General features: G+C 39.8%; 1 protein-coding gene across 1 annotated transcript in view; it reads left to right on the top strand.

Annotated features, from left to right (window-relative positions):
• The window catches only part of NARS2 (asparaginyl-tRNA synthetase 2, mitochondrial), a 1,353,496-nt gene that overhangs the window by 276,704 nt on the left and 1,060,541 nt on the right, over positions 1-16,251 (top strand). Inside the window, exon 4 of the mRNA XM_044072015.1 lies at positions 12,707-12,787. Within this exon, the coding sequence (XP_043927950.1) occupies positions 12,707-12,787 (81 nt within the window). The remainder of the gene's footprint in view (positions 1-12,706; positions 12,788-16,251) is intronic.

Genomic DNA, 16,251 nt, shown 5'->3' with positions numbered 1-16,251 from the left:
AATTGAAATTTTGCAAACAACAAAACTATAAATTTATATTTGTAGGGCTGCTGAATATATGCTACAAATATTTATTTATTTTACATTTGTTGACCTGGGAAAGTCTGACTGGATACATGTCCATTTTCAACAGAGGCCCCGGGAGAAAATCTCCAAAGGTAGTTACAAAAATAAGCATAAGAAAAATATACATTTAAAGTTTACAAGCTCAGTAGAGACATTTGAGTTGTACAGTCAAATAATTGTGATATAGCACACTTAATAAAAACAAATTACATAGTATAAATACACAGATACAGACACAGCTAATATTTGTTAAGATACTGCTTGAGACTTTTCTTAAATTGTGTTAGGGAGGTCTATCGAGTGATGTCATCAGGCAATGACTTCCAAGTTTTACCAACCAAATTGGCAAACAGAGTCACCAGCAAAGCTTTTGGATTTAACAGTTTGGACTACCAGTCTATTAGATGAGTGAAGTGGTCTAAAGTTACAGTGGGGGTAGATAATATTTTTAAGAGCAGGAATATTATCTGGTTGGTTAAGTACTTTGTGAGCCATTATTAGTTGGTTGTACTTTAATAGGCTGGGCAACTCTAGCCAGCCCAGATAGTTTAGGTGTTTACAGTAATGTGTTCTGTCAAGCATACCAGTGGCAAATCTAGCTATGTGGTTATAACAGGTGGAGAGTTTATTGAGATCACATTTGTTTAAGTCGGTGAGTAAAGGGGAGGCATAGAAAAGGGTAGAGAGTAGATGAGAATGGGCTATGGCTATTCTAGCAGGTGGGGTAAGAAAAGGTTTAATCCTATATAATGTACCAAGTTTTTTGTTAATGGTTTTAATAGTTTGGTTGACATATTTATCGAATTTAAGGCTGTTATCAACCAAAACTCCTAGAAGTTTTGTAAACGCATCAGGAGATATTGTGGTACCATTATTTGATTTTATGGAGAAGGGTAAAACAGAGGATCTTTGGGTGGCAGAGAAAAGTAGGAGCTTAGTTTTGTTTGGATTTAAAATTAGTCATCGCTCAGAAAGCCAGTTTTTGACTATATTAAAGGTATTTTGGGTTACTGTCTGCAATACTGGTTGGGAGGTGGCTGAGCAGATTAAAGTAGAGTCATCTGGGTATTGAATGCAATTAGCATTTGGAATGACCAAAAGTGGGTCATTGATAAAAATGGAAAACAAAAGAGGACCCAGAATAGATCCTGGGGGACTCCAAGGGTATTGGGAAGGAGGTTGGATAGTTTATTTTGCCATTGGATGGCTTGTTGTCTATTGCAGAGATATGGTTGGAGCCACTGGAGAGAATGATTGTCTAAGGAAATTGCTTTCAAGGTGGAAATAAGTAGTTGGTGGTTAACCTTATCAAAAGCCTTTAAGAGATCTAGAAAAAGGGCTGAGGATGGTCTATTATTGTTTCTGTTATAGTTAATAGCATCAAAGAAGGTAAGCAGGGTTCTGGTGGTACTATGATGTGGTCGAAAGTCATGCTGAGAGTTTGCCAGTAGATGGTTCTGGATTAGATAGTGCTTATGGATGTACTTTTCTATAATTTTAGCCAATGGTGATAAGATAGCTATAGGTCTATAATTGGAGAGTTCGGTGAAGCTACCACCTTTATGGAGAGGTATGACATGAGACGTTTTCCAGAGAGAGGGGGACTGTAGCTTCTGATATGCCACGGTTGATTAGAATGGAAATGGAATACGCTATGACGTTTGCAGCTTTTTGCAGTTGCTCAGCAGGGAGATGGTCAGCAGATGGGGTGTGGATTTTAGTTTTTTGATGAGGGAACAGATAATGGATGTAGAGACTGGAAGGAGGCTAAGGAGAACTGGGTACTGGGAATGGGAAACTATAAGTTAGAGGAACACATAGGTAGCTGACTGGCTAGGGCCTGGATATTCTCAGTAAAGAAATTATTAAAGTTATTAGCAACATCCGCCGACAGTTTATCTGTGGAGGCTGAAGGAGTAGGTGTGGTGGTTTGACCTGGGTACAGTAGTTTATTTATACCTGCCCAAAATTTTTGAATATATTTTTCATTTCTGTTCTGAAGATGGAAGTAGTAATTTTTTTTTTACCCAGTAAAATGACTCTTTTAGTCTCGGTCCTAAGTTGCTGGAATTTATGAGCTTGAGATTATTTAGTAGAACGCCACATGGCCCGTATCGTATTTCTGAGTGAGATTCATAATTTGGTTTCTTTAGAGAGCCATGGCACAGTTTTTGCTTTAGTCCTACTGGTGCGGGCAGGAGCATGGGAGTCAAGGATGGCCAGGAATTTTTCATTAAAGTAAGAGACAGCTTCATCTAGCGGTAAGTTTTTCAGGGGGTCCAATTGCATGATTTAAGTTCCTCTTGAAACTTGGTAGGGTCAAAGTTCTTATTATTTCTAACTGTTCTATAGGTGGGCTGGTGGGGTTATTGGTTTTGTGTTTAATTATATAGGTGAGAAAGTGATCACTGAGGTCATCGGGGAGAGTTCCAGATGTATACAATTGGGGGTGACTGTTGAGAAGACTGCAGTCTAATATACTTTCTTTGCTATTCGCTTTGTCTATCCTGGTGGTGGAGGATATTATTTATGTAAATCCATATAGGTTAATATGGGTAGTGGGAGATACTGAGGAATAGGTGTTTCAGACTATGTTAAAATCACCAAGTACTATGGTTTCTTGGAGATAGTTACTAGATAACCACTGGAGGATATCTTCAAGGGTTTTGGTATTATCCCCTGGAGGAATGTAAATACAGACAATATTTATGCTTTTGTTATTATCTGTTAGTGCTTGAATTTTTTCTTTCAGGAACAGCATTACTAAGCTCAGGGCACTAGCTAGCAGTTGCTTTGTGGGATTGTGAGGCTGCTGTTCTTTTTTTCTCCTTAAAATTGTACAGTGTTTGATCCCATGTAGTAAGGAATTGTGCTGTTTCATGAAAACCACACTTGTGAAATTCCCAAATTAATGTAGCTGACTGTGTGAACCACATCCTTAAGATGCAGCAACGTCTGAGCTGCTTATATTTAAACAGGCAGATCTGATGTCTACTTCATTTCATTAACCTGTGGGAATACAGTTCTAATGCTCGGAACCAACCGTCTGCCTTCTTCCAGCTTGAGACTCCAGACTTGAGCTCCTCCTACCTACCCACAATGCCCCGCTACCCCATGTTACCTCAGCTCTCGTTTGCCGCACTTGGTGTTAGCAGCGAGTTCCAGCTTGAGCAAGACCTTCATGGTTTTTTGGGTGAGTTTTTTTTTCCTTTTTTTGTGCTTCCTTACCTGTCTCTTCTCATCTTTTGCCTTCCGTGCCTATCTCGGCTCCGGGTTCTGTCCATGAGGCTTTTTTTTTTTCCAAAAAAAAAAAATATATATGTATATCATTTGGTGTCAGTCAAATGAATTTCGATAATATGAAATTTAGATCATGTGAAGCAGACCCATATATATATATATGTATATATATATATATATATATATCTGCTTCATATGACCTAAATTTCATATTATTGAAATTCATTTGACTGAGACCAAATGACCAAAACTTCATTTGACCTAAAACTCATTTCACTGACAATGAGTACTGGCAGTCTGTAGAGCACTGTAAGGCAAGTAAAAGGTATGTGCCCTGTTCCCCACTGTAGTGCAACCCTGCCCCCCCCACCTAGATTGATTATATATTCTGTGGTTTGATTTTGTATTGTTCAGTAAAACTGAACTTTGTGTGGGGCTATGCCTATGAAATTTAGATCATATGAAGTAGACCCATTAAAAAAAAATATATATATATATATATATATATATATATATATATATATATGTGTGTGTGTGTTTTTTTATATATATATATATATATATATATATATATATATATATATATATATATATATGTATGTGTGTGTGTGTGTGTGTGTGTGTGTGTGTTATATATATATATATATATATATATATATATTCTCATCCTCTTTCTCCATGGCATATCAAAAGCCATTAGGCTTTAAAAGTGCACTAGGCTAATGGCCCTGGGGCCCTTATGAGGCTAGCCAAGAGTTTATCCCCAAAAAAGAGACGTCAGTCACCACCTGTCGCCCTTGTCAATGAGGGGCACAGGTGGAACTCCTGGGACAAATTTGTGGTTTCCCATCCACTTATCAAGGTTGCGCTTGAAGAGGGCATGCGACGTACTCTGACATGTATGGGAAGTCTATTACAGAGACGGGGCATCCTCTGGGAGAAAAAACTGTCTCTCCAGCAGGTTTTATTGATGTTGCTTAATAAATTTAGGCCTTTTGAGTGGTAATGTGTGAGGAGTTAGACTTATGGATATGGAGAATCTCTAGTAGGGCAGGGTCCGATATTGCCTTGTAGGCAAGGTAGAGATCACCTCTGAGCAATCTGTATGATACCAAGTAGAGTGATAGTGATTTGAGCCTGTCCACATAGGACAGGAGTTGGAGGCCATGGATTCTCTTTGTGAGGTATTTCTGTGGCCTTTCCAGTTGGTGCAGGTGTTTGGAGAGATACATATCAAATGGTGCATTATACTCAATTATTGGCCTAATTTGGGAGGAGTACAGAGAGGTAATAACCTCTTTTTTTCTGGGTGCAATCCCTTTACTTAAGAGATGAACCAAGTAAAAGGTTTTTCTGACCACTGCTGCTACATGATGGTTGAATGTGAGATTGTTGTCAGCCTGAGTCCCCAGGTCTCTCACAAGAGATTTTATGTTGGAAGATTTGTCTTTGGGAAATAGCCTAAAAAAGGCACAGTGGGGGAGGGAAGAGTCTTGGCCAGGATCCGGAATCCCAGTTGTGACAGGTGGAGGCCATCTCTGGCAAAGCATTGAGGCTCGTCAACCATGTCATCCCAGGCAGACAGATACTGGATCCCCTTGGAAAGACACCAGAAGCTAAGCCAGTTATTGAAGTCAGTTATTTTTGTTGATATTGTGGTATCATTCTTGGTGAAGGTAGGATACTGCTTAGGGCTAGGGTCATAACCTGCTTAGGGCACATACTCTGAGAGCTCAGTTATGTCTCTTTTCATATAGTGCATGGAGGTATGTCTCAAGTCATTCATACCAACATGGGCAATGACAGTCATACTTTTACCTGCTTTGGAGAGACTTAAGTGCATGCGTGATGTGGTGGATTCAGGCAACTGACAGACAACTGACCGTGACCTTCTCCTTGTCGGGCCTGGTGAGGGGGACATTGGTGTGTCTCACAATTGAGTCACCAATGACCAGTATGTTTGGTTTATTGTTATGCCTTAAGGGCTGTGTTGGTTTATTGTTATGCCTTATGGACTGTGTTTGTGAGACATTGGTGTGTTGTCTGCTGCATATGATGTGTTTGGTGTTGTGTGTGGAATGTTTGTGAGTGCGTTTAGGTAAGTTTTTATTTAGGACCTCTGCATAGGTGGGTGTATATTGTGCTTGGCTATGTGATGTGGGTGGTGTAGTGTTTGTGCTGTCAATGCCCTCTTTGTCAGGAGTACTGACTGTGCTGCGAGAGAGTATGGATTCCAGGTTACTGATTTAGATGCATTTCTCGCAAGTAGGAGAATTATGTACTAGGAGAAGAGGGTTGTCAGTGAACATGAGGCAGTTAATACACGGTCTCAGTATGTCTACGTTTGCTCTTCAGGCATTGAACTACTTGGCTCATTTTACCCTGCTACAAAGGGACTTAGTTAAGGAACTTTCTAGTTTGGTCCCAGGGTCCGTGCCTAATGAGGAATGGGAGTCTGTTTCTTCTAGGCTGGCCACCTTACATTCCCTAGCCAATGCATCCATGAGGCTTATCTCTCATGCTGCTGAGGGTACCTTAAAGGTGTCTGATTCCGGCATTGCCATACGGCAGAATGCCTGGATGAGGCTGTGTGATTTTGTAGAGCCCATCAAACAGTCCTTCATTAATGCCCCCTGTGATGGCTCTACCTTGTTTGGGCCCAAGGTACGTGACACTTGTACCCAGAGTGAAAAAGATGGTAAAACTATGTCTGCCATCGGGATCTATTTTTCTGCTCCACAACGGACCATCCCTAGGAATCAGCATGGTAGTAAAAAACATATGCTTAAAATGGCCGAAGACCTAATTACTTTGATCAGGGGTTCCCATCCCCCTCCTGATAAGAGGCTTAGGCAAGAGATAGAATGTGAATCTTCAGACCAGGTTTCCATTTCCTCTGATTCCTCTTCCGAACAGGAATTTTCTATTCCTCCCTATGAGGATTCTGATGCTGAAGAATCTATCCCTTCAGCATCTCCTCCTGAGGATTATTCTTTTGGGGAGACTCTGCATACTATGAGAGAACATTTCCACTGGGAGATACAAGATTTCTCAGAATCCAAGAAAAGGCTCAGAGACTTCCTTTTATTACCTCAGCACAGGCCCCTTGCTATCCCACCTGTTTTAGACATTGTAGAAGATGTATTTTCAGAGTCCTGTCTATCTCCAGTCTCGTTACCACCAGCCCCTGTTAAGCCAGGCAGATACTACAGGGTTCCTGATTCACATAAATTTCTTTATAAAAACCCTGCTGCTGACCCAGAAACCATCTCTCAGGCTCCCAGAGGGGTCAAGGCTTCCACTGCAAAAAACCCTATCCCCTCTGTTAGGGGTTCTAGGGCCCTGGACAGATGGGGGAAAAAGATTTATACTTCTGCCACCTTGGCTGTAAGAGCTTTAAATTGCCAATTTCATATGCTTAAATATCTGCAATATCTTATGTCACTGCTTAAACAGAAAATGTTAAATTCAGAATGTGCAGAAAACAAAGAAATGCAGGATTTATTGCATGCAGCTGAACAAGTAGGAAAGCATACTTTGCAATGTGGTTTTGATTCTCTAGAGGTCTCCTGCAGGGCCGCTGTTATGGGTTCTGTCATTAGGAGGCATGCTTGGTTAAAAGAACAGAATCTGCCTGATCATGTCAAAGCAAAACTATTAGATGCTCCATTACAGCATGATACTTTGTTTGGTGTTAAAGCAGAAGAGGTGTTGAAGAAAATGGAGGACAAAGCTAAAGCTATGCAAACAGTCAAGGACTTCTTGCAGTTACAACCTCCCAGATTTAGCAGGAACTGGCCTACAACAAATTGGTCCTTTCCAGTGTCAGACAGGCCACAAAGAGGCAGATACAGATGCCCTAGAGGCAGATCCACAGCCCCAAGGCTCATACAGGCCTAAACAATGGGGTGCTTCTACCTCCAAAAGTGGAGAGGATAAATCACAGCCATACAGGAAACAGTCTCAATGACTTTCCTCTGCCAGCACCAAGCACTTATCTTCTGGCAGCCCCTTTGGGGGGAAAACTAGCAATTTTTTCACAAAATTGCCACAAGATCACCCAGGACAAATGGGTCCTAAACATCGTATCACAAGGCTACAGGTTCCACTTGCTGCCAAGGCCAGACGGCATGCCAGATCTGCCACGCAATCAATGGGCAGAGGCACAAAAACAAGTTTCATCCCTCATGGACATGAGAGCTATTCAGTTGGTACCACAACAAGAGCAGGGACTAGGATTCTACTCAAGGCTATTCTTGGTGCACAGAAAGGACAAAGCCTGAAGACCAATGCTGGACCAGTGTATCCTAAACACATTCCTGGATATTCCAAAATTCAAAATGTTAACTCTGCAGCAGCTTCTGCCCATGCTGGGCAAGAGGGCTTGGCTTGTGACTTTAGACCTAAAAGAGGCATACCTGCATGTCCCAATCAGGCAATCATGCAGAAGATACCTCAGATTTATAGCTGGCTGAATGCATTACCAATTCTCTGCACTGCCCTTTGGCTTATCTACTGCGCCCAGGGCCGTCAGAAAATGCCTGGCACCAGTGATTGCTTTTTGCAGACAAAGAGGAATACAAATGTATCCTTACTTGGACGACTGCCTTATTCAAGCAGAGAACAAGGACATTCTACTACAGCATCTGGCATTTGTAAAAAGATTACTAACAGGTCTAGGGTACACAGTAAACGAAAAGAAATCAAAAGTAGTGCCCTCTCAAGAGATAATATTCCTGGGTGCAAGCTTAAATACAACTGCCCAGATGGCTTATCTCACGCCAGACAAACACAGACAACTGACTACTTACTTCAAACTGTTGGCAACAAAGACCCAGTTATCTGCAAGAAAAATTCTGCAGGCTTTGGGCTTCATGGCATCCTGCATTCTGCTAATTCCATATGCAAGACTGCATATGAGGAAACTTCAATGGCATCTAAAAAGTGTTTGAACTCAAAATTGTCACAACCTGGAAACAATAATTAGCCTCATTCTCTGCCTGCAACAGGAGTTTCGATGGTGGGCAAAAGCCTGTCACCACAACACGGAACAGCCATTCACCTTACCCACAGCCAGGCAGACATTGACAACAGATGCATCACATTATGCATGGGGGGCCCATATGGCAGGAAGATGTATTCGGGGCACATGGTCCGCAAGTCAAATGCATCTATATAGCAATCAAAAAGAGATGCTAGCTGTTCAGAACACTCTGACAGCCTTCAAGGATCTACTTCATCCAGGACAACTACTGATAAGGACGGACAATACTACAGTTATGTGGTACATAAACAAGCAGGGAGGCACACATTCCTACCCCTTCTGCAGGCTAGCCATGAACTTGTGGGGCACAGCATTGACTTACCAAGTACATCTGCAAGCACAATTCCTGCCAGGAAGGACAAATACTCTGGCAGATGAACTAAGCAGAAACCTAATGGATCCCCACGGGTGGAAATTGGATCCACAAGTCTTCACCATGATAACAAGGAATTGGGGATGCCCGGACAAAGACCTATTTGCCTCTCCTCACAACTACCAACAACAGAAATTCTGCACAAGGACTTATCACAAGCAAGCATGGAAAGTGAATGCTCTGTCTTTCAGCTGGAAAAACCTAACAGTATATGCCTTTTCCCCCTCTGCCTCTCCTCCCCAAGGTACTCCTCAAGGTCAGACAAGAGAAACCAAAAATGATACTGATTGCCCCAGACTGGCCCCGCCAGCACTGGTACCCAATACTAAAGAGCTTGTCTCAATGCCCAGTTTGGAATTTACCTCAAATTCCTCTCTTATTGACCCAACAAGACAGTCAAATACTGCACAGCCAACTCAGGACCTTAAACCTGGCAGCATGGCGGATAATGTAGCCAGTCAAGGCACACCTCTCTCTAAAGCAGTGATGGATGTTATTTTGGAGGCCAGGAGGCCTAGCACCAGAAAATCTTATGCAGAAAAATGGAAGAGATTCTGTGCTTGGAACCAGGCACAAGGTTTTGACATGATTGTTCCAAATATTCCTCAGATTTTGCAATACTTAACTGAGATGCTTGATAAAGGCCTTTCTTTTTCATCAATTAAAATTCATGCCTCTGCCATTTCAGCTCATTACAATACAGAACTACCTATTTTTTCTCATCCATTACTAAGGCAATACCTCAGAGGGGCCAAAAACATAAGACCCCCCCCAAGGAGAGCACCAATACCTGCATGGGACCTCAACTATGTCTTGGAAAAACTCACACTGCCTCCATTTGAACCAGCCTCTGCAGCTGATATTAAATTCCTATCCTGGAAAACAGCTCTGCTCCTAGCAATAACCTCTGCTAGACGAGTCTCAGAGTTACAAGCACTCATGGCTATGGAACCTTTTATCATTTTCCATCCTGACAGGGTTTCTCTGCACACAAACCCTGCATTTATGCCTAAGGTAGTGTCCAGTGTGGCCCTTAACCAAACAATTCATTGCCTACCTTTTATCCAAACCCACAGAATAAGGATGAGAGAATTCTGCATTCTTTGGACATTCACAGGCAACTACGCTTCTACTTGGACAGAACCAAAGCTTTCAGAAAGACTGAACAACTTCTAGTGGCATATGCTGCAGGATCACAAGGAAAGCCTATCTCAAAGCAGACTATTTCAAAGTGGATAGGTCACTGCATTCGTTTCTGCTATTCACAGCATGGCAAATCAGTGCCTAAGGGCATTAGGCCACATTCAACAGAGCAGCAGCCACTTTGGCAGCCTTCCTCAGAGGAGTACCAACCAAAGACATCTTAGAGGCTGCAACTTGGAGTTCAGTGCATACTTTTACAAAGCACTATCATTTACCTCTCTACGCTAAATCCAGGGCAGGATTTGCCACTGCAGTTCTGCAGGGCCTGATAGCCTCTCCTAATCCTACTTAGCACCAGCCTCCCAACCTTAGCTTTGGGATTCAAACCAATTGTAATGACTTCAACAATGAAACACGATGAACGTAGTACAGTTGTGTACCTACCATAAATGTAGATGTTCAAGTGTATTCACTGTTGCAGTCCAAGTTACCCTCCCACCATCCCCCTTTTCCTTTGCTGGGACTTATCTGTGCTTCTCTATTCTATATAACCTATGTGGTGTATTTGCTTATAGATGAAGGAAAAGTTGTTTTTTGTGCATGCATGCTTATTGGCATAATTTAGCATACCAGTTTACGGGCACCTGACATCTGGGGCAAGAAAAACTGAAGAAAATGGCGTCAGCTGCATCTTTTATACCCCTGGTGTACTGACGTCAGGGAGGAGGCAACAGCAACCGACACTGGACCTAGACTTTGGAATTCAGGCCAACTGTGGGTAGCCTGCCAGCAGGATAACCCAATTATAATGACTGCAACAGTGAATACACTCTAACATCTACATTTACGGTAGGTACACAACTGTACTTTACTTTGGCCAGATGGTTGAAAGACTGTATTACATTTACTTACTCTTTCAAAGATATTCCTTTAAGAGCACACACTACAATGTCCATGGCCATGCCTGAAGCCTTTTGGTCCAGAGTTTCTATTGAGGACATTTGTGCTGCTGCTACTTGGTCAAACCCCAATACTTGTGTCACTCATTACAAATTGGGTATTGTGTCCAGGAGTAGAAGTGTTTTTGGTTCTGCTGTACACCAGAATATCCTTCCTTGATGGCCATCCTGGATTATGGTAGCTGGGGACTCTTGTCCCACAGGTTAATGGAATGAAGTGAACATCATCAGATAAAGAAGTTATGTCCTTACCATAACGTTCCATCTGTGTTGTCCAGCTTCATTCCATTAATCTTCCCTCCCCCTTCCCCTATTCAAAAGCTTTTTCGGGAAGCCTAGTAGAAGTTACCAGGAATTTTATTCCTTCAGTTGAGTTCCTGATGTTCTGTTAGTGTGAGATCTGTTTGTATTTTGATCTTCTTACCTTTGTATTATAGTTAATGCTTTAGGGATACTTTTCTTGTTGGCAAAGTCGATCCGAGATAACATGGGGAAGTGGGGCATAAGGGATTAAGTAGGAGCAGCACAAGTCTGGAGTCTCGAGCTTGAGGAAGGCAGCCAGTTGGTTCCGAGCATCAGAACCGTACTCCCACATGTTAATGGAAAGAAGATTGACAACACAGATGGAACATTCTGGTAAGAACATAACTTCTGTTTTTATCCTGCATAGTGGGTGTGTGAGTTGGCTATCTCCCAAAGAAAAATCTTACATTTTGTGAATTATTTTGAGTTAGCAGAAGTAAATTTTGGACAGTTTGCCTCTCATTTTTAAGATTTGAAAAGTTGTTTTTTCCAGAAAAGTCTTGCATGCACTTTGCATATATCCTTCTTTCATACTTATTTGTTTACTGTTTATTTTCTTTTGTTTACTAGACAATTCCAACTGGGTAAAGCCCATTATTAGCAGAGGCTTGGAGAGAAAAGCTCTCCAACTGATACTTTTAAGATACTTATGACAAAAAAAAATTTACAAAGATCATCACATAGATAACGATTGATGCAACCAGGTAATTGTTTTGTAGTGACGTTATATAAAGATAAAATATGTATTCCTTCTTTGTTGACATTGTACATGATATTAAATTCAGATATAAAACATTTAGTATGGAAACAGTTCATGTGCAGTATATGTGACAAGAAGACATTAGATATGACTTACACAGCATGGGTAAGGTGGGTTACAGTATAGATGTTCGAAATAAATAAAACTGAGTTAAGGAGTGTGAAATATTAGTCAGTAGGCAGGTAGTCGTTAAAGCTAGAAGATGGGGAGAGGCATTATATAGCTGCTGAATCAAGGATAGTGAGGGTAAGAAAACCAGGCTACTTATTGACATAGAATCTGATTATGAGAGATTGGTGGAGAATATTTGAAACAGATGGATAATGTGGGAATGTCAGAAAGAAACTGAAATGTAAAGTGGGGATTAAGGTAGGAATGAAATTGAAGAAGAGTGGTGGAAAGGTTTGTTGTGTAGAAGGGGGTAAATGTTGTAAAGAGATAAGGAGATATGAGCTGACAAAGGAAAATGGAGTTACCTGGTGAGGAGCATGAGCACATATGGTTTAGGTGTTGTTTTTGTAAGGGCTTGAAAGTAGAAAATGTCATGGTCTGTTTTAGGTAGATTGGGATGGTATTCCAGAGTTACGTACATAATGGGAGTATAGTGAGCCACCTGCTGAGTTATTAGACTTTGCTGGTTGAACAAAGCTCTCTGCTTGGAGAATAGTGCTGGATACTTAATGTACACTAGAAACAGATTGCTATTGTACTGTGGACCTGCATATACTTACTTCATGCAAATGCACTGTTACGGACAAAACTATACACTTCTAAGACATTACAAGTTTCACTAATTAAATCTTGTGTTGTTTTAACAGGATAACAACTTTGTACATATTCACACCCCTATAATTACATCCAATGACTGTGAAGGTGCTGGAGAGCTCTTTAAAGTTGAAGTAAGTGAACTATGTTTTATAAAGTAAAATGATATATGTCTGTATGTATGAATGACAAAAGAAGACTTGTACATTTCACACAGGTATTAATTAAACTTTTTTGTATTCAAAAATTTCATTCTGCAGTATATTTCACCCAGGAGGTAGCTCTATCCATAAGAAAACACAAACTTGAAATGTCAGCGATGGTTCGCTGAACACTTTATTACTGAAAAACCCACAGCGGTTAGCACTTTCATCCTACACAAAGGACTTCTTCAAAGTCACCAATTACTGTCACACAAATATTATCTATATGTATATCTATATCTTTCTTTCTCTCTCTATATATATGTGTGTATGTGTGTATATATATATATATATATATATATATATATATATATATATATATATATATATATGCGCATAGTACAATAATTAATTAACCAGTCACTTCTAAAACACTTCCAGACTCACTTGTGTCTTTTAAAGGACTATACTGCCATTTAAGATCTCTCAAACTTAATAGTGGTTTTATGGAAATAGTTTAATTTAATCCTAAATTATGATTGGCTTCTAACTCAAGCTGACACTCCATTTCTTTAACATCCTATAATAATTCATGATTCCCTTGATTATGTTCCAAATAAAAAACTTTTTAAAACCTACACATTTCTTACTATGCTTACACAGGGCATTATATTCCTTACCTTGCTTCATAGAATATAAATGGTCTTTTATTCTCTACTGTAACTTTCTCCCAGTTTTTACCACATAGAAAATCAGATATGTCTTACATGAAGCCACAATGACCACATTATTTGTATCTATCCTTTGTACTATACATTTATCTGTCACTAAATGTATATAATATGAGTTATTCATAACGCACTTATACATCCCATAGCTGTATGTCCCTTTACATTTATTAGTTGAATATAACTCATTACAGCTGAGTGGCACCTCCAAGTCCCTGTGCAGTTGCATCCTACTGACGTCTCTAGGCATCAAATATTGCATGTTCATATTGGCATCAATAATTCCAAAACCATGCTACATACAAAGTATTAAAATATTTCATATTAAAGTTTACATAGTGGTAAATACAAGTTGACCTTTGTCTAGTGCATGGTAAAGAAGTAACAATTGTTGCTTATATAATATTTATATATATTGTCATAAATTTCCTGTTTTTCTACATGTCTTATCAGCGAAGTAAGCAGAGACAGGACTGCTTAGACTCGCATGAAAGTTTTCAACTGGGTGAACAAAATGCTGCTGACAGTGTGTGAGTAACATGAGTGGTTGCTGAATTATTATAAGTTGTTTACAAAATATTACAAACTTAATAGTTACTGTGTTTACTGTCTTATAAAATTCAGCTTAATAGCTTGCATTGAAGAGTTTGCCATTTATACGTCATTAGTTACCCCTGTGATTCCAGAGATATGAGCATTTGTTTGAAATGTGAGGACATAATTTGATTTTGCCAAAAAGCTTAGGATCCACCCATTAGAAGTTAAAGTGCAAACTTCCAGAGATCTGGAGGGAATGAGTGAATGCACTAGGTAGACTATCTCTTCCCTTTTCTAGAAGACTTTTAAAATGATCACCCCTCTTATTAAAAAAGTTGGTCCATAAGTCAAACCAGGTACTACCAATTCATTACATAATAACATTTTCCAGTTGTTAGATATCATTTTTTTTATATGTAACAAATCAACTGTAAATTCATTCATTTTGTTTTTGGATATATTTGTATATAGGGATTGGATTAACAATAAATTTGGTTTTCACCTATATAGAACAGAGTATTATATCAATGCATGTTTTACATTATTCTAGTGCCCAACCAAAGATACGAAATTAAATATTATTAGGAGTCAAGATACTAGAATGCGTAGATTGACTAGTGTTGAGGGAGATTTTATGCAAAGTATAGTGGGTTTATACTGAATGTTTGAAAAGAAGGGGTTACCCATCGGCTCAAATGGATAAAATGTTAAGACTATTAATAGAAGGAAGAAATGGAGAATGTAAACCAGTTTTGAGGATGTCGGATGAAGAGTGTTTGAAAAACATGTAGATAAAGGAGAAGTGATCCTAGGATGGGAATAGAATATTTCTTGCTGTTTTATAAATATAATGTTCTGTATGGTGGTGGTGTTTTCTTAAGGACTTGCATCCAGAATTCTGGTCTCTCATTACCACCTCCCCCAGTCTCATCATCATTTTCCACATTGAGTTATAACATTCTGTTTGAGTTATGTATATGAACCTTAACTGCATACTTCTTCAGATGAGGCAAGCACTTTATTCTATGAGGAGAATCAACTTATCCCACTTAACTCTTGCCCACTTCTCTTCCCAAATAAATCCCCTCATCTCTTTATTATCACCCACTTCTCCTCTAGTTGATAAAAATACACTTGACCTGCATATAAGACGAAAGAGACTAAAAACATTTTCATAGCTTATATCCTACTGTTCAAATTTTTAAGCATGAACTTCAGTATGCACATGCAGCGTACACTGTAAGCACTACTAAAATTTCTTTCCATTGTAAGAAGCATGGCTTTGACAGATTTTCATAACTGCAGTGTGTATTTCTTAAGCAGTTATTTGCTTTCTTAGCTTAACTTCAGTGCTCATGTATTGCATCTCTTTATGTAGTATAACTTAACATACTTTATCATCTCATGGTTTCTGCATGTATCATCAAGCAGAAATATGCATTATTCCCATCCTGACAGCATGCATGATCCTAAACCTGAACTTTGAAATATTCCCTTTAATAAATATAAGCTACGTAGTTATTAATAAATGTGACTCGTGCACATGCATTCTCCTCTCAGGCACCTACTCATTTGGCAAGCTCTCCCTATTGTCCTAAAGGAAATTAACACTTTATCCAAATTCAGAATATAACTAAAAACACTTCATCCAAGCCAAATGTTTCTGCTTCAATACAGGACATATCGCTTAACCATATCTCCTTTCCAAGTTCAGTTCACTCAGCTGAGTCAACCACTGCCGATGCTTGTACCCTTCCTCTTCAGATTGGAGTGCAGTCTTGTTTGACTACCCCAAGGCTGTAAATACACTCAGGGCCTATATTCCCCTATCTTGCGTGGGGGGGGGGGGGTTTGCAAATGGCCCTAATAGTAAACAGGTTTACCAGAAAGGTGCACTCATGTAACATATGTTGACATTAGAATAATCAGCTTTATACATCAACTTCCAGACTCCAGTCCCTTTTCCAATTCCATTGGGACTTCTCCAACAGTCTTTTTTGAGTCTTTGATCAAGGAGAACCTAATTCTGCTCTTGATGAAGCTTTTAATGAATGCTATTCTAGTGTCTAAGGTGGATACGCTAGTTAAGGAGATTGGCATATCTGTTTCCCATCATTGCAGGACATGCCAAAGACTCCCCTGAGTCTGGCAACTTCTTGCTGGTTGCACTCTTTAGCAAATCTGGCCAAA

The sequence above is a fragment of the Protopterus annectens genome, chromosome 5.part0 (genome assembly GCF_019279795.1).
Source record: "Protopterus annectens isolate FY-2018-M chromosome 5.part0, PAN1.0, whole genome shotgun sequence".
NCBI lineage: Eukaryota > Metazoa > Chordata > Ceratodontiformes > Protopteridae > Protopterus > Protopterus annectens.
The sequence above is the reverse complement of the archived record's forward strand: the minus strand, read 5'-3'. Positions and strand labels throughout refer to the sequence as shown.